This window comes from Aedes albopictus, chromosome 2 (genome assembly GCF_035046485.1).
Source record: "Aedes albopictus strain Foshan chromosome 2, AalbF5, whole genome shotgun sequence".
Classification (NCBI taxonomy): Eukaryota; Metazoa; Arthropoda; class Insecta; order Diptera; family Culicidae; genus Aedes; species Aedes albopictus.
The window spans coordinates 349,543,583-349,566,998 of record NC_085137.1 but is presented as its reverse complement, the minus strand read 5'-3'; the positions used below and the strand labels follow the sequence as shown (position 1 = coordinate 349,566,998).

The following is a 23,416-nucleotide window of genomic DNA, read 5'->3' as shown; positions in this document are numbered from 1 at the left end:
GGAATACCTAAAACCAATTAATATTTGATGTTGGAACTGGAATACACTTTAAAGTTCGATCTGAATTTTACCCAAATCAGGGTTAAATTTGCTTCACCAAAAATTAGTAGTTTTCCGCCAAATGCAGATAAAACAACGTTTATTTTCAACTTTGATCGAATTTTCTCACTGATTCCATCATTTTTAGAGATAATATGTACATTTTGCAGAATTTTAGGGTTTTTGATAAAGTTGTCGCATGACTCGAACTCTTGCCCCACAATTCGAACTTTTGCCCCACTATGTGTAAAATATGATTTCCAAATCTTTTTTGCAAAAAGTTATACATGCTAAAGCATCTTCAAAATATACCTAGTTACGCCCCAAAATAAAATATCGAATTCGATTTCATTACAATTCCTTTCCATGCGTTGGAAGGACCATCGCATATTACAATTTTTTGATCAAAAACCAACATTTTGTCATAACTTTTCGAAATATTGACCAATTTTCATAATTTTTGGAGTGAAAGACTCTTTTTCAAAAAGGCTTCGAACAACCTTGACACTCGATAGATATAATTTGAATTAAGCTCAAAAACTTCAAAAGAAACTCTTGCCCCACTCGAACTTTTGCCCCACTTTACTCTATCTATATTTGATTGAACAAATGCTGTAAAAAGTTTCTTAAACGTTTCTTCAATATCGCTCTATAGATAAATAGAGACAGCTTTTTATGGCCATATTACCAACATAAATCACAGTTTTATGATAGAACTCACATCATTGACAAAACTCGAACTCGGGACCTACTGCTTCACTGTCGTCTGCATCTGCTGTTCTCCAATCAGGATTGTATGAATTCGAAGATTTAAAGTAGTATTTAAACATTGATTCGAATACGTTACCGTCCATACGTTGCTTAAACATCGTTTAAGTTTGTTTTGTTATTCGACTTGTTGTCGACATGAACTTTGTAGCTCATTAATGATTGATTAATCATTACCGCAACGTTTTTTCATGTAAATAAGCTTTTCTGTAAGCCTTGTTCATCAGCAGCGCTACTGGAGCTGAATAGCTGCTGTGAAGTCAGTTCGCTGCGGTGCGATGTTGTTTTGCAAATTTGGTGATCCTTCAAACATATGTTTCATTTCTCATACCCAAAAAAGTTAGTTATGTTTAGTTTTCGGAACATCCATTTCGTGCACGTAAGAAAAATGTATCACCTTGCTGTTAATCTCCTGACAAAAACTGGATCCTGAACCCGGTCAAGATAGAAATAAGGATCGATTCGTGTCATGATGAAGGAACCAGGGGGAAAACTTCTAGGCGCTGCTTGTTATAGGAGCCAGTTGCCATTTTCAAGCTCGGTGTTTTCACTGCAGTTAATCATTGTAGTGTTAAAGGTAGGTCGTGATGTTTTTGAAGTGTGATACTATTATTTAGAGCTGCTGCAAGGCTTCTGTATGATATAGAATAATTTGCAACTGTGTTTACAAATGGCATTTAAGAACACTACTAATCAGTAGCTGAACAGAACGATTAAGCTAGTCTTGTTAACCTATGTTTAAGCTACTTGTTCCACTGTGAATAATATGTGGAATAATAGCATGTAGTACATCGGAAACAGCTTGTCTTCGTACATTATAAGAACATTATTAGGCTATAGATGGAAATTCCTGAACAACTTTTCTTAAACTTCTGTTCGAGCAGTTGTTCATTTTACATGAATATGATGAACAAAAGTGCTATTTAAACTGTTTGAAATATTTATTCGATTCTTTTTTCAACACATACTCTTATTCAACTGTCGCCGCTTTCGTAGAGCACTTGTTAAGCTGGCATGCTTATTAATGATTCCAAATTGTTATTTGGGAATGTCCTCTTCAATCGAGAACGATATCTGAACATTTTTCGGGAAAACACAGCGGTGGCAGAGGTTTATCTTCACTTATTTGTTATGTTTTGCCCTAAAATAGTGCGAAAAAGGGCAAAATGGGGCAAGATAGGACATTCCCGTGGTCTGCACAAAACGAGACCCCCGCTATTCGATTCCTTGTCATTTTTACATAGAAATGGGTCTTTGATGCTTTTCCAAGCCAGCGGCTTCTTAAAGTTGCGATTTTGGATCCATTTTTTCCCTCTGTGAATGCGACATAAGTTTGACCCAACTTGAAAATAATAGGATTAACGTCGTACACCACGAGCTTAGAGATTTTTAGGCCTTGCATTGCGATTTTCGAACGGTAACCTCGAGTCGGTAATCACTGCAACTCTGGTAAAGCTCTACAACTTAGTGTTATTTGAGCACTTCCACGGTTATTAATTGGAGGGCTTTCTTTCCCTGCCATTGCATGAACTTGTATATTCCCGATCAGAAAGGCATAACAAAAATGTAACAAAATTATATCAACGGTTGATAGATATATCACCGTTTGTTATATTTAGATATATTTGACAAAAATTATTTGAAAACCTGATTTAATTATATCAAAATTATAACAAGGTCAGTTATAATACAAATAAATTCATTCTGATCATCTTTATATGAATTTTATAACAAACTCAGTTATAGTTATGAAAATGCAGTTTATTTAAAATGATTTTTTACAGGTGGTGTTTGGTATGCAGTTACGCCGCTGCGCGGTGCTACTGTGCTTGTAAAATACAGTATTTTTGACAAGTTTGAATCATGATCCAGACCCTTAAGAAAGTTCAGGATATTTATGCAACTCGGCAAGCCTCGTTGGATAAATGTACGACTCGTGCTGTAAAAATCCTCATTTTGCAACTCGTTGCATAAATAACTATTACTGACATACTTGTAGATTGAGGGTTATCCCTCATTGGAAGTTTACAATCGATTTCTTGATTATCTAGGCTCAAAAACACTAACATAAATCAAACCTTTAATAAATTAATGCAGCACTTTTGACATGTTTGAATCATGATCCAAACCTTTAAGAGAGCTCAGATAGATATTGTCGCGCTTGTCTTGGATTCTTAGCCAGCTGCGTTCGAAATGCGCAGCATTAGATCGCGCCAGGCCACGCACGCACCCTGGGACAGGACTGAAAATACACTGCGGCTGGTTAACGTTGAACAATTCGTCATTGAAATTATCACCGTTATCAAACATATGGAAGCAATTTTTTTGTTCAAAACAAAAGTCTTTGCTATGAAAATATATTCACTGTACTCCACATGAAGAATAGAATGCAGTGAATATATTTTCATGGTCCATGTTTTGATTAACAGCAAGAAAACTCCAAAAAGGATGACGGTTGCTTAAGATTTCGCATCGCACAGCAACGTAGTTAAAAAAAATAAGAAATGAGTTTCCCAGCAGTTGTCATTGTAGGTGAGCCACACTAGAGTATAAAGTCAAATTGAATGCCCAACGTATGCAGTGATTTAATCCTCCTAAGATGTTAGGTTTTTTGAATCACGATGGCGTAGTGCACGTTCAGCGTGCCTGTCTGGGTCATATTGACATCAACATCCTACTAGGGTTAATGCAATTCTCAAACGGTCACATGAAGCTATGATAAGTGAGGCAACAAAATGGATATGCAAAAGATGACTTTTATTGAAACTGTTAACATTCCTGAAGTAAGTTTCACAATCCTCCATAGGTTTTGCAGTTTGTAGATTGTTTTAATAAATTATTCTGAAATTAAAAGATTCATCATTGTTATTGAATTAACATGACACATCTGGATCAATCAGTCGTCTGCAAATTAAAATCACCTTAGTTTTTGAAGAATTGATCGATAACAAATTATTTGTGGAGCTTTGAAATTTATATCTAAATTCGTCACGTCATATCGCTAGTCACGTTTCATTGCCATGCAATTAACATCCATTTTAATTCAGTAGAAATACAGCTTCTTATCATCTGCAAACATGTGGATATTACATACTTTCTAAGATGATGGAAGGCCGCCGAAATATATGGCTGGTCCTGAAACCGATCCTTGTGGCACTCCCGATAGAATATCGATCGGACTTCAATGATTTCCATTAACTTCCACAATTTGAAAGCAATTATTCAAATAAGACTTACTCAATGAAATAGAATCTCAACTGAAATCAAATACAGTACAGTAGTTCAAAATAAGAAAGTCTGAAGCTTTTGAAAAACCAATCAATACCTAGCAGAAGGCTATTTCTTTTTTACCAAAATGTTGATGGACATCTTCATGCATTTTGAGCAAATTCCGAAGCAAATGCTGACTAGGTGCTTTCGACTAGTGGGGGAATTTCTTGTTTATTTTTTTTTTTTGCTGAAAATAAAAACATAATAGGGGTACTCACTAAACAGATTAAATTGCTGCGTAAGCCGTGATTTTCTGCTTAATTAAAATGTTCCATGATTTTGCGAATGAAATAATCAAAGATTGCCTTGGTGATCGCGACGTTTAATCAGTTTCCCCCTAATATGAGATCACGAGGCAAAGCGAACGTCACAGAATTGCTTTAGTATGTTAATTGTCGTACCATGTGTTAAAATTGTGCTTTAAACACTTTTTTTTTTATTTCACAAGCCATCTAAATCTGACAATCTCCAGAAATGTACAATAACGCCACGAAGCGGTGAAGTTTCCAACCCCAAGACTACTGCATAACTTTGCCATAGACAGAAACTTCCTTGATGATGAAGAGCATTAGATAATTATTTAATAACTAGCTGTCCCGGCAAACTTTGTCTTGCCAAGCTGTGGTGGTTTGACAGCTGTTGAGGACTTCGCAGCAACGCACTCTAGATTGATTTCATTTTGCCAAATTTCTTCCCGGCTCATGAAAAATCAGTATTTTTACATTCTTTATACTTCTTGAATGATATTCGTAACTTTTTATGTATATAAACACAGTCACTATGAATACGAATCGAACCGTGCAAGAGTCATGCCGATCGGTTCATCCGTTCGTGAGTTTTGTTGCCTCAAAGGAACTTCAAACTTATTTTTATAATATTTAATAAAACATTTAATAATTTAATAATTATTCAATAATACATGTCAAAATGTTCTAATTTAATTACTCGCTAGCACCAACAGAAGGTGAAATTGTATACCCCTCTTTTCACTGTTTAAGAGGCATTAACTATCTCTACAACTTTGATTAAGATACGACATGCATTTATTTCTGGTCTGAATCATGAGATGAAGCCAAAATGCAGAGATAATTTTTGAGTTACAATTATAACTTAATTATATCCACTTTCGTTATTATATCCTAAGATGACGTAATTGCGATCAATTGTACCAAGAGCACTTTTATGTGACGTCATATTTTCTCTCCCCTGTACGTTGGAAAAGTGAGTCTATTTATAGACCGACCGTCAAAACGAAGAACCACTTGATCATATACCGCCCTTCACTTCAAGTGCTGCAATGGCCTCATTGAAAAAGGCGCGGGATTGCAATTGAAGGCTGGCGTCCTTGGTTCGATTCCCGTGAGTGAGGGTTTTTTATATAGTACGTGGGGGAAATTTTTTATACAAAAAACTTGTCGCTAAAAATAAATAACACTTTTAATAAAAATTACCCAAAAAATGAGTTAAAATTTACCCAACTCAATTTTTACCCAATATATTTATATCTAATTTATAACAACATTTGTTATAATTTATTGATCATCCAATATTTATTATATCTCACGTTGTTATAAATTTGTTAAAATTGTATCAACACCTGTTCTGCCGTTCTACGCATAGTTGTTCCATGTTGAAAAACTTGAAACTGAGAAAATCGCGATTGAAGTTTCAAACAGGTTTTTCATGTTTTTTGTCCAAATGGTGCAACAAATCGGATTGAAGTTTCAATAGTATCGTTAAATATCGCTTATATATTCATGCCTGAAGTATTTCCAATCAATAATTTTTAAAAATATAGTGTTTTAAGCAAAAAAAATGATTAGTGGGACTGTTATGCCTAGAAATGTGGTCCTATTGGCGAAATTTCTACGCATATCAGTCCCACGATAATTAGTCGTCTCTTTTCACGCTCGAGGTGGTCTGTTCTGTACTTCTTTGTTATATTTTTTTTAATAACAAACAATGTTAGCTTCTCTTATAACATTATAATACTCTCATGCATAAGGCTCAAATGTCTCGAGGTAAAACGGAGCCGAAAGACAACATAAAAGTGACATCACATTTTAGCACTTTCCTTATAATCGGGTAAGTAGGAACTAGGTGAGTGAGTTGGTGAATAAGAAGTTGATTAGTGAATTGATGAGAGGATGAATGTGAGGTGCTCCAAGATTAAGTGAGCTGGTGAGTGAGTCAGTTACGATTTGGGAAAGTCACAGCTTACAGGGAGTTGCCCCGTTAAATTTAATGTGTTGGTGAGATAATTGTTAAATTGGTGAGTGTGTGTAAATGAGTTAGTAAGTCAGTGAGTGACATAGTGAGTAAGTGCTTTTGTTGGTTTATGAGTATGTGAGATCTATTCCGTAGGAGTGAGTGCATTAATACGTGAATTAGTGAGTTAGTAGGTGAGTTATAAAGTATGTATGGGTTTTGTGGCCGTGCGGTTATCAGCGCAAGCCATTCAGGTGTATTGATATCCACGTAGTGTGACTTAGATTCTCACTCTAGTCTGAGGAAACTTTCTATCAAATGAAGAATTCTTCATTAGGCCACTGGGTGTCGTACACCCAAATCTCCATTAAAGAAATAAGTCGGGGATATTTTTTAAATGTATTCATTACGTAAATAGATTCATTTTTTTACCTTAATAGATCTTCCATCGCAGTTTACGTCGAAATATATAATGTATTATCGAAATAAGCGATTGGAACGTTAGGCCAAAGACGTTATAAAGTCGGAAAAGTCATTAGACCGAAAATGTTGTTAGGTCGAAAAGGTCGCCTATCGTTTGGTCGGAAAAACGTCGTGTGACCGCAAAATATTGTTACATCAAAGTATTTATATGGCCGAATGAGCCATTTTACGAAGTGACAACAATGTTGATGATGATATTGATTTTCACGGGTTATTGGACGCTACATCCTGTCAAAATCCATTCATAAAATCGGCTCGTAAAATGGACTATAAGTCATTAGGCCAAAAACGTCATTAAACCGGATTGGTCATATCGTCGAAAAGGTCTTTAGGTCAAAAATGTCTTTAGACCGAAAAGGTCTTTAGGCCGGAAATGAATTCAAAATGTCTTTAGGCCGAAAAGATCTAGGCCGGATTGGTCTAGGCCGAAAAGGTCTTTAGGCCAAAAAGGTCTTTAGGCCGAAAAGGTCTTTAGGCCAAAAAGGTCTTTAGGCCGAAAAGGTTTTTAGGCCGAAAAAGTTTTTAGGCCGAAACAGTCTTTAGGCCGAAAAGGTCTTTAGGCCGAAAAGGTCTTTAGGCCGAAAAGGTCTTTAGGCCGAAAAGGTCTTTAGGCCGAAAAGGTCTTTAGGCCGAAAAGGTCTTTAGGCCGAAAAGGTCTTTAGGCCGAAAAGGTCTTTAGGCTGAAAAGGTCTTTAGGCCGAAAAGGTCTTTAGGCCGAAAAGGTCTTTAGGCCGAAAAGGTCTTTAGGCCGAAAAGGTCTTTAGGCCGAAAAGGTCTTTAGGCCGAAAAGGTCTTTAGGCCGAAAAGGTCTTTAGGCCGAAAAGGTCTTAAGGCCGAAAAGGTCTTTAGGCCGAAAAGGTCTTTAGGCCGAAAAGGTTATCAGGCCGAAATGATATTTTGGCGAAATGACCTTATTATATACCTGAATTATTCGGCCCTAACGTCCTTTTCGGCCTAATTACCTATTCGGCCTAATGAATTTTTCGGGCTAATGACCTTTTCGGCCTAATGGCCTATTTTGCCTAATGACCAACAAAGCATACAACTGATTAAACTTTTGTATTAATTTCAAATCACGAAATATCGACACCAACATTTCAAAAGGGCGTAACTGCTTTTGGAATCATCACCTTCTTTTAAAGCTGTGGATCATGTGTTATGATTTCCATGTTTTTTACAACAAGTACAAGATGGGAAAAACTCTCCTCTTTCGACAACCACGGTAGTTTGAGTGTAAGGGAGGCAGAATGACCTACAGCTTTGAAATAAGGTATTACTTCCAAATGCAGTTACGCCCTTTTGAAATGTAGGTGCCGAATATGTACATATCATTGAAATAAAATACATATGTTTAGAAATACAACAGCTTAAGTTTTCAAAATATTCTGCACCATGCCTTCCTCTGCTTGTATGGGTCATATGAATAGGAACCCCATCAAAGATTGTGAGTTATTTGCCTAGAGGCTTCATGCTTCATGTATCTTTATTTGAATATGAAGAGTCAGAATGCCGTTGGTACGGTTCTTTATTCATCCTATTCAAAAACAAGCAGTTACGATACTATGTTCACTTTTAATACATATACAATAATAAGAATTTAATGCTTTTGGCCTCTATCATTTCTTTTACATATACATACACAGAAAGCCGCTTATCTACGACACAACTTACTAACAAAAGATTTCTCAAGAATTCACTTACTCATCAAGTCTCTGAGCGTCTAGGTCACTTGTTTATCAAGTTAATCAATAACTCATTAACACATTTATTCAAAACAATCACTCACTTACCCATCAACCCATTATTAAACCAACTCACTTATCAAATCACTCGCTTAATATCTCATCTCATTTACTCATCAACCCACACACTTACAAAATCTCGCTCACCAATTGATTGATCTTTATTAGAGAGACTTTCAGCCCCTGGCTGGTTCGTCTCTTTCGCTCACCAAGTCACTGACTTACTCTTCAATTCATTAACTCGGTTGATCTCCCATCAATTGATATATTGATTGCTTGTTCAGTACAGTCTTCGATTTGGGTTTAACCCAAAAAAGTTCTTTTTATTTTCTAAATAGGCGATATCTAAGCCACTCACTTACCGGCACACTAATGCAATCAATGGGATAACATATTGAAATAAAAAAAGTGAAACTCACTTACCAACAATATTTCAAGCTTGCTTAAATTATGAAAATTATCACATATATGTACCAGTCATTCAATTCAGCAACCTCTTTGTCATTATATTGGATCAGCTTCGTCATGCTTCACGACATTTGAGCTTCTTAATTAGGTTAAAATGTTTATGTTTGTTTTATGAGCTCAATGCTCATTGCAGCAATATTTGAATTTTAATTGAAACTGCAAGTTGCGAAGAAATAACAGTTTTTGTTTAACTTAAAAACAAGTTTCGTTCCAGCTGGAGCGTAATGCCAACATAAAAAAAGGGTTTATACCATGCAGTATTGAAATAGCAATGCTATCAGGTGAAGTAAGTTACTAAAAATGATTAATGTATCGGTTTTACGTAGAAATTTTATAGTGGGACTGTTATGCGTAGAATTTCAGTTGTGGGACAGACATGCGTATAAATTCAACCGTGGGACAATTTGACTTGACATGCTTTTCATTGAGTCTTCGAACAAAGTATGTTATTTTTTGATGTTATATGAAAATATACGTATAAATAGAGCGCCTGGTGCAAAAAAGACAAAATCGTCAAAAAGTAACATGGGACAACTATGCTTATAACGGCAGTGTTATAATTATGTTATGGCTAGAGCAATTTCAGTTATATTTTTTGTTATTTTAACACCTAACCGGCGAATTTTATAACTCCTTCTGTTATGAAAAATCTTTGAAATAAATAACTCAATCCGTTATAATTTTGTTATGCCTTTCTGATCGGGTTGTGAAGCAATTACAATGATACACTATGCCTAGGGAAGTCGATAAAAGTTCCCGACTGGAACGGGAATCGAAACCGACGTCTCCGGATTACCGATCCAAAGTCTTATCATTAGGCTCACTGGAGAATCCTGGATAATAGGGTATGTATACCTCTCTGAATGTCAATTTATTTTCATGCTGTTTGTTGTTGTTAATAAATACTCCATTTAAACATAAGAATTTCTCACAGCTTGATCTTCAAGTTGAAGTGTGTTGAAAAGCTGTCCCAAAAAAAAAGTCGTTTAAAGGTTCTGCCGGGGCTGGTAAAAGGTCTATTTTTTGAGTATTTTCCATCAAAATTTACAAAAAAAAAAAATACATATACCATTTTTTATTTTCAGGCATGAAAGTTTCATCTGATAGATCTATTCATATACGACATTTGTATATTTGAAAATTATTTTTTTTAGAGCTTCAATGAAAAAGGGTGATTTTTAAAAAAAATGCTCTGGCGGGACCTTTAACCGATTTTTTAGAAAACCCAAATTTTCTACAAAAATGCTTCAAATATGCGTGTATTTGTTGACCACCTTGACTTTTGAACATCGATTTTTTTGGGACAGCCTAGTGTTGAACTACCTTCCAAATCTTTTCACAGCAGTGGATCTCAAGCGTCAGAGTGTTATTTCACTATCAGAAGTGTAAACGAATTCAATCGCTCGAACGCATTCCCCAGCGCATCTGCTAATCTGAAACCGGTAGATCTTCACAGGCTCGTAAAAAGAAGCAACATCATTAAGACTGCACCGCAATGCACACGACAATGAATGGAGAGGTTAACCATATGCGATGCCAAAGTGCACTCAGAGTATGTATGCAGTTTTAAATTACTAATCACAATTAATCACAGATGCTAAAGCGACCCAAGGTCTTCCAGGGAGGTTTACTTCCACTACCAGTCATACATATATGCGACAGGGGGTTGGTCAAGCAGTTTCAGCGTCTTCCATTGATTGCGCACATGTCGTCTCTCAACGACCACCGATCTCACAGGTTTATGAATCAATTTTGTCCCAATTGTAAGCGTAAATACGCCTTTCCGTGTGTTAACTGTGAGGCGGAGTGTAAAAATGGCATAATTCTGCCATGTAAATCTTGTCTGCGGTAAACATCTTCGGAATCGATGAATAAATTTTATTGAACAAGTTTTGAAGAGCGGTACAAACGAACGTGAACCGTGAATTGTAGCAATAAAATAAAATTATGCACCATTAGGACGTAAGCCGCCAAAACGAGGTACCACCGATCACAATTGATTGATTGCAAAAGCACTATACATTGCGAGTAAAGGTAAAATTACTAAAACTGGTAATTTTTGGGAATTTTATAATTTAACTCTGTGATAGCGTTGAAATTTAGATAAATTAATTGCCACCGCAAAAGTGGAATAACAAAATATGTTGTTCACAGAAATGAAGAACTAATGGCTAAAATCAGTTACAATTATTTTAATGAATATTCTTATCCTTAGCTGCAAAAGAATACTAGGACATTCTTCTTCTTCTTCCTTATGGATCTACGTTCTCAATGGAACTTGGCCTGTCTCTCTTCAACTTAGTGTTCTTTGAGCATTCCACAGTTATTAAATTGAAGGGCTTTCTTTGCCTGCCATTGCATAAATGTGTATATTATGAGGCAAGGACAATGATGCATTATGCCCAGGGAGTCGAGAAAATTTTCTCTACTGGGACTGGCATCGAACCCGCCGTCTCCGGATTGGCGATCTGTAGCCTTAACCACGAGGCTAACTGGATACTATGACATGTTCACCATGGAAAACAGCCAATGATTTGGTGAAAAAACTGTGAAGTGTAGTTATGAATAAAGATATCGTATTATACAACTATTTATCTGGGTTTCGATTTCTAATAATTTTGGTTTCAAGCTAATTCATGATATGTATCAATATATCCCAGTTAACACACGATCGCATATGATGTTGAATAGTATGCAAAAGTGGGGGCGATATACGTACACTTTACACGCAGTTAAATGGAAGCATGTATGCATATGTCCTCCACTTTAGCATCCTATTCAACATCATATAAGACTTTGTGTTAGCAGGATATTGATACAGTTCAAAGCCACTAACTCAGAACAAGTAAACGTTTTTTTGTTAATATCGTGAAGGTAACTGTAATGTAAACCATATACATACATACATATTTGTAACTTCAAGAATGGACATATCTGCATCATCACTTAATAAGAGTGTATAGCTGCTTTTAAAACCAATCACTCCTTATGAAACTGTAAATGGTGGTAGTTCATTCCTCTAACATTCTTATGTTGAGGGTGGTATCTGGGTTCTATTCCCGGTCGGCCCAAGAACTATTCGTAATGGAAATTCTCTTACTGTCTTAAGCAGGTCATTCGATCTACACATCTAAAAATGGTCGATTGGCATAGAAAGCTCTTAGATAGAAGTGCTCATAAAAGCTAAAAAGTTAGCTTTGTCTCAGTTGGGATGTTAAGCCAAGAAGAAGAAATCGTTTAGTTACTCATTAATCAGAATTGTCTTTCAATTGATGTAAGTTTTATGTTATTTTCAAGTAAATACATATATTTACAAATATACAAACGGTTTCGTAAACGTCAAATTTACATGAGTTTATACAAATGCAATTTCATGAGTGTTCGCAATATCGCTTTCATTTCATCTGAACACAAGTCATTGTGAGGCAGCCGAATGGTTATCCTTTACCAGCTCTTCCATCCGCCGGATCCACCGGAGCTCCATCCGCCAGAAAGTCCTCCGATGCTTCCACCAGTGGACCATCCATTTCCACCTCCATATCCTAAAAAGAAAGATCAATTTAACAAGTTTATCAAAATTCAAATATGGATCCGATTATACCTCCAGAAGACCAACCCTTTCCGCTACCGTATCCGGCGGTGCTCCATCCCTTTCCAGCTCCAGCTCCAGACCATCCTTGGCTGCCACCCGAGCTCCATCCAGATGAGCTCGGCCAGCCGGCACTTCCTCCCTTGCTCCATCCGCTGCCACTTCCGGACCATCCAGCACCACTCGATGGCCAGGCAGAAGCGCCCGAAGACCAACCAGAAGATCCCGAAGAGGGCCATCCCTTGCTGACGGACTGCACGTTGCTGTACGATTTGGCGTAACCGCCACCATTGGACCAGCCTCCTCCCAAACCTCCTTGGCTCCAACCGGATCCTCCCTGGTTCCATCCGGATCCACCCAGATTCCATCCCGATCCACCCTTGTTCCATCCGGATCCGCCGGTATTCCATCCAGAGCCTCCCTTATTCCATCCCGAACCACCCGATTTCCATCCGGATCCTCCGCCTTGGCTCCATCCGGAACCTCCTCCTCCTTGGCTCCAACCACCGGACGACGATGGCCAACCCTTGCTGGAGGAAACAATCACAATGCCGCCGCTACCAGCGCCGCCATGGCCTCCGCCGTAGCTGCTGCCTCCACCATAGCTGCCTTGACCACCGGAGCTCCAGCCGCCGCTGCTCCAACCACTTTCGGCACCGACGAGGTCATGAGAGCAAACAGCTGCTGCCACCAGGCAACTGGCAATGATCGTGAACTGAAAAAAAGGAAAAGGCAACCGATTTAGTCCGGTGTAGGTGTTGTGTAGGGTTTTATCCAATTTCCGTCTAACTAAGCACAGACCAATAAGAATCGAATCTATTAATGCACCTTGCCTAACGCCTGATAGTCAAATTGGTATTAATAACTAATTTATAAATTAGTAATAATTATAAAAAATATTGTGAAGGAACTACGATTTTCTTAAATTATAGCGCATTTAGTTCACCACTGGACTATCGCACTAGTTTTCACAAGTGCGAAAATGCAAATAAAAGTGCGCGATTGCATCCAATCGGCTAGGTGTCTTCAGAGCACTTATTCAGCATATTTCGAAGAAATAGTGCGCCGAAGACATCAATTTGATTTGATGCAATCGCGCAGTTTTATTTACGTTTTCTAACTTATGAATACTCAGTGCGCAGTCCAGTGAACTAAATGCGGTATAATAAGATTCAATCATTTTTCCTCGAATTCTGTTTCCGTCTGGTCCACGTCTATTTCGGGCACAACCTGAATTCAATTCCCGGCACAGCTACTACGTGACACTATGGTACATGGGATGATGAAAAATCGATTTGATCGTTGTTGTTTGTTGGTTTATTATCGACACTTTACACAATTGTGCAATCGTGTCGCTTGATCGTTGCAGTTTATTCGAAAATTTGGTCAAATTCTCCGCAATCCAAATCAAATCATGTGTTCAAAGTGCTTTTGTGCAGGCAGCTTTAAAATTATAAGAGGGATGAAGCTTAAAAATATCTACAAAAATCTTTCGATAAATATTTTAGCTGACCAGGTCATAATTCTCCATCGAAGAAATTTCCTCTGTGGTTGAAGGATATGTACGGATATATCGCGCAATCTACGCACACATTTGCTAGCTTCCTCCCTAGACGAAAACAAGTTGTTGTTTATATTTTACTGACGGAGAAAAGTGATTTAGTAGATGAATTCATTAGCTTTTGCTGCATTCTGAAGCAGTTGAATCCAACTTTGAATTACCACAGAACTTTTGTGGGGTGTGAATTGAAGGTTGGACCAATAAGTGAATCTGGTGAAGCGGAAATTGAACGGCGTTGAAAAGCAACTCGGCTAGCCGCTACTGTCGTGCAGTTGTCTTCGATTCTATGACATTTCCCGGAAAATCATATTCCGGCATTTTCCGAAAAACATTTCATTTTTCATGACCCATTTTCCGGAATGGAATATTTCCCGGAAAACTGTTATCGCTATTCCCAGACTCATTAAATTACCCTTTTTATGAAATGCACAATAACTGACTTATTTTGGTTGGTATTCGTTGAAGAATTTAAGCAGGGCTTTCAGCGTTATTTCCAAATCTTCGACAAAATATATTAGCAGTTATGATGCCAACAGTTTTATCACTACATCTTGAATGAACAGCTATTGTTTAAAGTTTAAAGAAGGAAAAATTTCAATGACACATCTGGCAGCTGTAATTACAAAAGATACCTTTCGAAAAAAACTAAAGAAAGGAATAATATCTAATAAAATGGTAAAATAAAAATAAAATTAAGAAAAGGGGGAAGTCAATGAATGACTATATCAAAGAAGAGTATACTGTATTAAATTTATCTGTAGCCCTCACCCTCTTATACCCTCTTATTGTTTCTCTCATATGTTCTTTGCCTTTTTGATACTAAACCTTTAAAACTGTAAATAACAAGAGGCCAACTTCAAGTTTTTGCCTAACGACTGGGTGTGGCTTATTAGGCCGAAAATACATTTGGCCACATTATTTCTAAGCCAAATTGTCATTAGGCTAGATTGAAATGAAAGCGATCGAAAAATAGGCCTCGAAAGAACAGCCCATTGCTAGAAGAAGGAAAAATCTCTAAAGGTGCAATTGACAGTTTGTCAATTAAACAACTCTGTAACAGTCTAACTTGAAAGAACAACGCATTTGTAAGAGAAGGAAAAATATCAGATAGAGTTAATAGTTTGGCTGCCAATCAAATACGCAACGTTGTAACTAGAAAGAATAGCCTATTAAACAAGTGCCAATTAAACCCATGTTGGTTACCATGTGTTTTATTGGCACTTGCTGCTTTCTATATAGGATATTTGCCCTTCTTTATTTAATAAGCTGTTCTTTCTAGTTCCAACGTGGCGTATTTGATAGCTGGCCAAACCATTAACTTTATCAGGTCGAAAGAACAACCCATTTTTCAAGAAGGAAAAACACCAGATAGAATTAGTAAATTGGGCGCGAATCAATTCTGTAACGTTACATCGTTGGAAAGAACAGGCTGTAAATTGAAGAAGGGCAAATCTCCTATGCAATTAGCAGTTCAACTATATAAATGCACCTAGAATAGCCTTTGACGAAAATGAAGAACAATTTGTTATTTAAAACCAGTCAAAATATATCCATTCGGCTCAACGATGCTCTGGCTATACTTTGTGAAGTGAACTGAAACGAGTATCTGAGTCCCTTTCATTTATTAAGTTCTACAATCTTGTAAAAAAAATAATAAAGTTATAAGGCTCGATTTTCTGGAAATTGATCATAAACTGATGAAATTAGTCGTAATAAGAATCAAAAAACCAGATCATATTTAAGATTCTAAAATATCTTCTCAGGTTTTCCTAGAATTGCCTTACCGGGAAATTAAGCATTCCGAGAAATGGGGCATTCCGGAAATTGATTTTCCGTGAAATGAGTTATTCCGGAAAATGTATTTCCGGGAAATAGTATAGAACCGTTGCCTTCGTCTTACGCAAAATAAGAAAATATTTCAACTCATAAGTGAAGTGAAATTAAAACGGGAAATTTCGTGTAATTATTCGATTTCTATTGCTATAGGGGCTGGTTATTGATAGCGTACACCTTTTTGCTTCCATCTGATGAGCCATCGGCAAAGGAAAGTTGAAATATCTGTATTAATTGGCTCTTTCCCGTTTGATATGGCGGAACTTGGCACAAATGACGAAATAGATTTCTACCCATGTCCTATCCGTAGGGGAAACTGGGCAGACTTGATCCCTTTTTCCTAACCCTCGAGCGGTTGCATTTTATACAACACGATGAAAAAATCTCGCTTTTTGCCTTTCTCACACCAAAGTGTAGTGTAAGGCTAAAAGTTCAATCAAAATACGAATTTTCTAGAGAAGGCTTGGAGGGTCAATACACATATACCAATCAACTCAGTTCGACGAATTGAGATGATGTATGTATGTGTGTCTGTGCGCAAAAAAAAGTTCACTCATTTGTAAGGCACTTCACATTGGCCGATTTTTCGGATTATAGCTCGAATCGAACCAGAATTTTATCGCATTATTTGCTATTAAAAATGGTGCAGATCGGGCAACGCATTCCGGAGTTATAAACCTTTTCAGTGATCCGGACCAGCACCGATAGAACTGGCCGTATATAAAACTGAACCAAGCCCTATCATGCAACACATCAAACTGGTATGGTAGACGAATGTTGTGCGGAAATCAACACTGGAGACCAAAAGTTCCACGATGCCGGCTTAAAATTCAAGATGGCGGCCTAATATTCACGATGGCGGCTGTTTAATAGTGTTTAAGGCTCCAAAACCATGCAATATGGGTGGGTATATTTGGTATAGGGAAGATATCTAGAGTGCAAACATGACGACCAGAATATCCAATATGGCTGTCTGAAATCCAAGATGGTGGCTGCAAATTCAAGATGGCAGCTGTTCAATGCAGTTTGAGGCTCCAAAACTATGTAATATGGGTATGTTTTGCACGGGGAAGATATCGGGAGACAAAAATGGCGACCAGAATATCCAAGATGGCTGATTTATTCCAAGATAGTGGCTGAGAATTCAAAACGTGGACTGTTTAACTTTCCAAGACGCACGCCATCAAGCAGCTGAAACTGCACCGCGCTCGCACTGTATACGATGAGCGAGGTTTTTTGGTGTTTTATTGTCCAGAACTATGCAATATGGGTTTGTTTGGAACAGGGAAAATGTCAGGAGACAAAAAATAATACTAATAATAAGTACTAATAATATGTGATGTTAATTTTGAAGCCAAAAGTGGTATTTTGATCTCTTTTTCCATTGCAGATACCTAATATACACAAGAACTTACGAATAAACTTCTGGAAGCCATTGAATTACTTATATTATTAGACTTTTGTAGTGGTTGAACTTGCTTGGGTTTTTTTTTATCAAAAAAAAAGCATTTTTTTAATCAGCAGCTATTTAGCGCTGTAAAAAGATACAAAATCATGATTTCCAATTTATTTGACAGATAGTCAACGCTTCTGATATTGTAGATAAATGATCGATATACTGAAACCCATTTAAGAGGTGTTCAAAAATTGAGTTTCTGCCTGCTTTTTTCAAAATTGGATCATTGTGTGACGGAAGGTTAATTTGCCTATAAATTCAAAGAAACCCCAAAATGAGATCTGATATTTGCACAAGATCGCAAGTGAGGATCTAAGATCTAATGCAAGTTTATAAATAACAGAAGCACTGCAAAATATTGGTAAAGTTCTCAAAACTAGAGCCAGAACGCCCCATATAAAAAAAAACAGTAAATAATACCAAAAATGCCAATGAAAGAAATAGGCATTGAAGCAATACTAAACTACAAAATTTCCATAGACTAATAAAAAAGCGCGAAAATAAATCAAAATTCCCCATAAACAATTCATTTTCGAGCAATAAAAAAGTCAGAATTTCCACAAATGAATCAACAATAGCAATAAAAAAAAACTATATTATGCTACCAAAAAAGGTGGAACATTCGATCAATAAGTCTGTTTCTTCCATAAAAAAATAAAACCCTGCATTTTAAACTTTATGAAATTTACATATGTGTAAGCTAAACTCTGACCAAAATTATCGTTTAAATTACCATAAAATTGCACAAAACAGCAATGACCCGCATAAATTGGCAAACACAAAAACAAATTGTAACAAGGACATGAACGATATACATTTTTTCCCTTGAAAAAGGCCAAACCCACGGTCGAAACGTAGGGTAGAATAAAATAAACCGTCAGTAAAGTGAGGTTTCAACGCAATAAGTTCCAGTCGAAAAATCCCACATCAGTTTTATGTATGATTCTTTTTTATTCATCCCTACAATATCTGATATTGTTTTAGGGATAATAATCACTACTTTATTTATCGTTTATATTTTAGATATCTCTTCAAGGAGTTAATGTAATTCACGTTGAGAGTTGCCTTCATAGGGCAGCACATTGTTTGCGACGTTAAACTTAAGTCCATGAAAACTGCCAAATGATTAATTAAAATAATCCACACAATTTATTTAATGATCCACAAAACTACATAAAATTTTACGGAAAATCGTTCATGGTTCGAGATCTATAATTTCCCAAATTTTTTGAATCTTTAAAAAATCCAAATGAATGCCACACATTTCCACATAAAATCCGAATGAATGCTTTATGGTTTTCTGGTATGCTCTTATGGACTATCAAAAAGTTATCAATGAATCATTTGCAGGCCCGGATTTAAGGGGGGGCAAAGGGGGCAAGTGCCCCGGGCCCCCCGATGAAGGGGGCCCCCCAAGAATCCGAAATACAATTTATATTTTTCAACGAAACCATATGAAATTCACGTGAATGAGCGTGCATATTTTATACAAAGCCCCTATAGCCACAGCTGTTAAGGGGGGGGGTATTCAGCATGACCATACTAAGATGATGCGTTCAATTCCCGGGCGTTCCAAGAACTTTTCGTAAAGGAAAATCCTTGACTTCCTTAGGAAAAGAGTGTCTTCGTGTCTGCCACACGGTATGCACATACGAAATGGTCATTGACAAAGGAAACTCTTTGTTAATAACAGTTCCACAGTTACTGTGCAAGTGCTCATGAAACACTAAGGTAAGAAGCAGTGTCCCAGTGAGGACGTCACACTAAAAAACGAACTTATAATAGGGTTCCTAAAGGTATCTAAACTATTTTTGGCCATTTATCTGGATTTTCTCTTAAGAATAATTCGAAATCAAAAGATTCATTATTTTTGGTGCAGTATTTGAAAATATGCGATTTTCTCTAAAAACCCTTGAAGGTTCTTATCGAGTGGAAACACTTTTCCGTGACTTCAAGTTGCTACAAAAAGTGTCTCTAAGCAGAGTGCAAGAAAGATTAAGCTTTTGAGTAATTGTACATCAATATAAATTTCAATAGTTTCACAAATGTATCTATTACTTCACAATGGTTATACAATTATAAACAAAAACAAATGCCTTATACTTATTTGCATCAGTTCGCTGCTATCATGAAAAAGAGAAGATGATGAATTCTGGAGATGTTAGGGAGTTAAGGCTAGTTTTGAAAACCGAGTGTTCTGGAAACTGTAATTTTCCATATCTTTATGTTGGGTTTTACTGAAGATATTAAGATTTATTGCTACAGTTGCTCCCAAGAGACTAATCTTTATATAATCTGAATTTTGAAATACTCGTCGATCCCGTGAAATCTCAAATAAAGTTGCTGCATGTTTTAGTAGATTTTTTACTGAACGCTAAGTTCTTAAACCTGTATAAATGTTTTCAATTCGGATGAAAGTTCAAAATATATGTACTATCTGAACGAGATGTCATTTACGCTAGCATTTTGACATTTGAGTCAAATATCAAATTAAATGTTCGAATAATTTTCTATTTGTCGGAATTTTGGAGAAGTTCAGAAATCAGAAGCTTTCAATATTAGGTCTAAAATAATACATAATATTAAGAAAAAAAAAACGTAATTGTATGGTTCATTTTTTTTTCGAAATTTTGATTCTGGGGGCCCACTTTTTAAGGTTTGCCCCGGGCCCCCCGAGGCCTAAGTCCGGCACTGATCATTTGGCAATATTCCATGGGCCATTCGTTGCTTTTAATATGAAAAATAATATTTTACTCCTTTAAAGCTTTATCACGATTTAAGTATGCGTGTGTGACCTTGACTTTATTCGGCAAACTTTAAGATAAAACTGTAAAGTAAAAGTCCTCCATTCACTGTTCTTTTTTTCAATATGCTTGTGAACTCAGACAATAGAAAATGAGCGTAAGGCTTTCAGTTAAGAAACCACAGAGGATTCAGTTTTACAGATCCATACGAAAGCATGAATTCCAGGTGAAACACCGGAGTTCACAAGCTTTTTTTATCAAGGTTCTACAAAGCATAGTGTTTTCTTACCAAAAAAAAATCCTGTAAAATTCAGAAGTAGTCATGACTAGAACGTCTTTAGTAAAAAAAGTGTGGATAAAATTATGTGGATTGCACTCTAGCAGAAACTCGAAATTAATTTTTAACTATTTTTACCGAAATGACTGGAAGAATAAACAAAATAATAAACAATAAATAAATTAATAAGTAAAATATCTTCAAAGACATCATTTCAATATAGTAACCCTTTTTCGAATTCGAATGAGTGTAATCAGTTTAGTACCTTTTAATTCCGCCCTATTTAGCTTAACCTTTGACAGATACGCGTATTTCGACTACCACTTGTTATCCTTCCTCAATGTCAGTTATCCAGAGTGGATTACTCATACCAAGGCCGATTAGAAGTGGTAGTCGAATTACGCGTCTGTCAAAAGATTATCAAAATAGGGCAGAATTAAAAGGTACAAAACTGATTACACTCATTCGAAGAAGGTATTCTGCTTAGAGGGCTCGAAAAGTCGGTACAAGACCATTTTCGAATTCTAATTTTTTGACGAAGAAAATCGGGATTTTTTCATATGCATTTTTCAAAAGTCAGGTGTGAAAAAAACATGTGTGAAGCAAAAGTAAATAATTTTAAAAATCACGTTAATGAAATTTGAAAATATCGAGTCGAAAATGGCATCATATTTTTTCGTGTTTTAGTGCTAAAAAATGCTCCATGATAGAATTGTTGCCGAAATTCTTAAAATAAACTCGCAAATGTTGGGAAGGAACGAATGGACAAAACAGCATGACATGTTTATAATAACTTCCGTAACATTCTCCATTCCTGCTTAAATGAAACCTTGAATTCCATGGAAAACCAAGCAGATTGCCTTGAGGTATGGATTACTGCATGAATATATACTGGCCTGCTAACTCTCACACGAAATTTGACGTTTGAGCGGTGTCGGCACCACTCAAACGTCAAATTTCGTGTGAGAGTAAGCAGGCCAACATAAATTCGTGCAGTGGACCATTCCTAAAAATTATCTTAAAAACATTCTAGAAAGAAGTATTTTTTCGAAAATTACACTCTAAAAATAGTTACACTTTTCAATTAGGATGACTTTGGGTATTAATGGCAGGTTTTCTCTCATTGTCATGGGGGTTTTTTATAGGCCAAATTGCCTGAAACTTTGTCATATAATTCAGCTTGGTTGGGGAAGATTTGACACCAATGTTGAGTTCAACAGGTTTAAAACCCCCCAATGACGAGGAGAACTAAACTGTCGATAATATCCAAAGCCACTCTTTATGTTCAATAGGGTAAGTGTGCCGATCGTTGTGGTAATAAGGTTAATTAATTTAAAAAATATGATCTTTTTATCTAATGAAGGGTTTCAAAACGTTAGTAGGTAGTTTTCTATCCAAATTTGCCCGGAAAAATATGAAAACTATCGTTTCTCTCCGTTTTCGATCATAAATCGCATACCACAACAATAGGCACATGTTCCTATTATGGAGGTAAAATTTAATTTCGGTTCCTAATGTTGCGGTATCCCATTGAAATCATATGGGATACCGCAGCATTAGGAACACTACCGCAACAATAGGAACACTGAAGCAGAAATATTAAGGAAAATTTTTTTTAAATAGATTATTGGGCAAACTTTAAGCACACAAAAAGTGCAATCTCATAATGTAAGCATAATACATCTATTAAAAATGCCTTTTGGTAACATTTCAGCCGAAAAAGTGCTCAAACGCCACTACCGCAACATTAGGGAACAATTACCCCAGATAACGACAATCTTTAACACCTATTTCCTCCGTTCACTCATTGTTTTCTTTATGCACCATTGTATATATACCGCTTCAATATTATGTATTAGTCTGTGTTGGTATCTAATAATTTTCACCCGTTTATTTTTTTCCGGTTTTCGAATTACACAGCACTATTTTTTTGTTATTAAATCATTTCTTCGATTGAATATTTTGAATAAAATATCCTAACTTAAATGTTCACGCACCTTCAGCATCGTTCTAGCTAGAATCCTTCCGATCCTGGGCCTTCTAACACCACAACAACTTGAATCCGTTCGAAAGACGCGCTTTGCCCGGTTAATCGAGCCAAACTGTACCGGCAATCAAGAACAGCCGAAGCTTTTATATTGAACCGAATAGAAAAACGCAACCCCTTGGCGCGCCAACGGCGTCGTTGTTGTTGGTATCGCCTTTTGTCCCTCCCCGCAAGCAAACGACCACCCCTGCCTGTACGTACAGCTTTGAACCCTTGCATAGTTTAGTTAGTTTGCAAACGCCACCACCCCAACCCCGTGGTGTGGTAGTGAATAGAGACCCCAACCAAAGTAATGAAACTGAGAGTGAAACAAGGAGGATCGCTTTATCATGATGCGTTGCCTCTCAGTGGATCCGTCAGTGCGGCGAAGCCGGTGGCGCTTAATATCATATTGTCGGGGGATTGTTATGACCCTTTTTGTCCCAACTTATACACGGAGTCTGTGAGATAAAAAAAACATCTAAAAAGGACAAGATCGCTTAGTCGCCCACCAAATGAAAGCTAAGGGTCTCCTCTTTCATTTAGAAAATGAATGACGCGAACCAACGACACGTGCCACGTAAAATCAAACAGACAGAAAATTTACTAAACGAATTACAAATCTTACGAGTAGGTTCACCTTGCCTATAATGAGTACACCTGAATAGAAAAACAAAGAAGTTACAGGAACGAAGAAAATAGTAACGAGCAGAAAAATTAAACTCACTTAAAATACTTGGCGTATTTATTTGGCCTAATACAACTATTACCGCAAATAGAGCTTCCGCTTTGGTACGCTGAGCAGAGAGTGTTTATAAATCCAAAAGTAGGTAACAATTTCCATATGGGGTTAAGATGATCGGGTTGTTTGGTATTGTAGAAAGGATACTGAAAAAAAATGCCTAAGAAATTCCGAAATGAATGAACTTTCAGAACAATTTTCGAACTAATT

At 36.7% G+C, this 23,416-nt stretch overlaps 1 protein-coding gene across 1 annotated transcript; it reads right to left on the bottom strand.

Moving 5' to 3' along the window:
• Nucleotides 1-12,257: 12,257 nt before the first annotated feature.
• LOC109430813 (uncharacterized transmembrane protein DDB_G0289901) lies at nucleotides 12,258-22,594 on the bottom strand. Its single transcript, XM_019706891.3, has 3 exons — nucleotides 22,436-22,594; nucleotides 12,580-13,282; nucleotides 12,258-12,520 (listed from the first exon to the last, which is right to left on the bottom strand). The coding sequence occupies exons 1-3, from the start codon at nucleotides 22,442-22,444 to the stop codon at nucleotides 12,423-12,425; spliced, it is 810 nt and encodes a 269-aa protein (XP_019562436.3). The 5' UTR covers nucleotides 22,445-22,594; the 3' UTR covers nucleotides 12,258-12,422.
• Nucleotides 22,595-23,416: the final 822 nt, after the last annotated feature.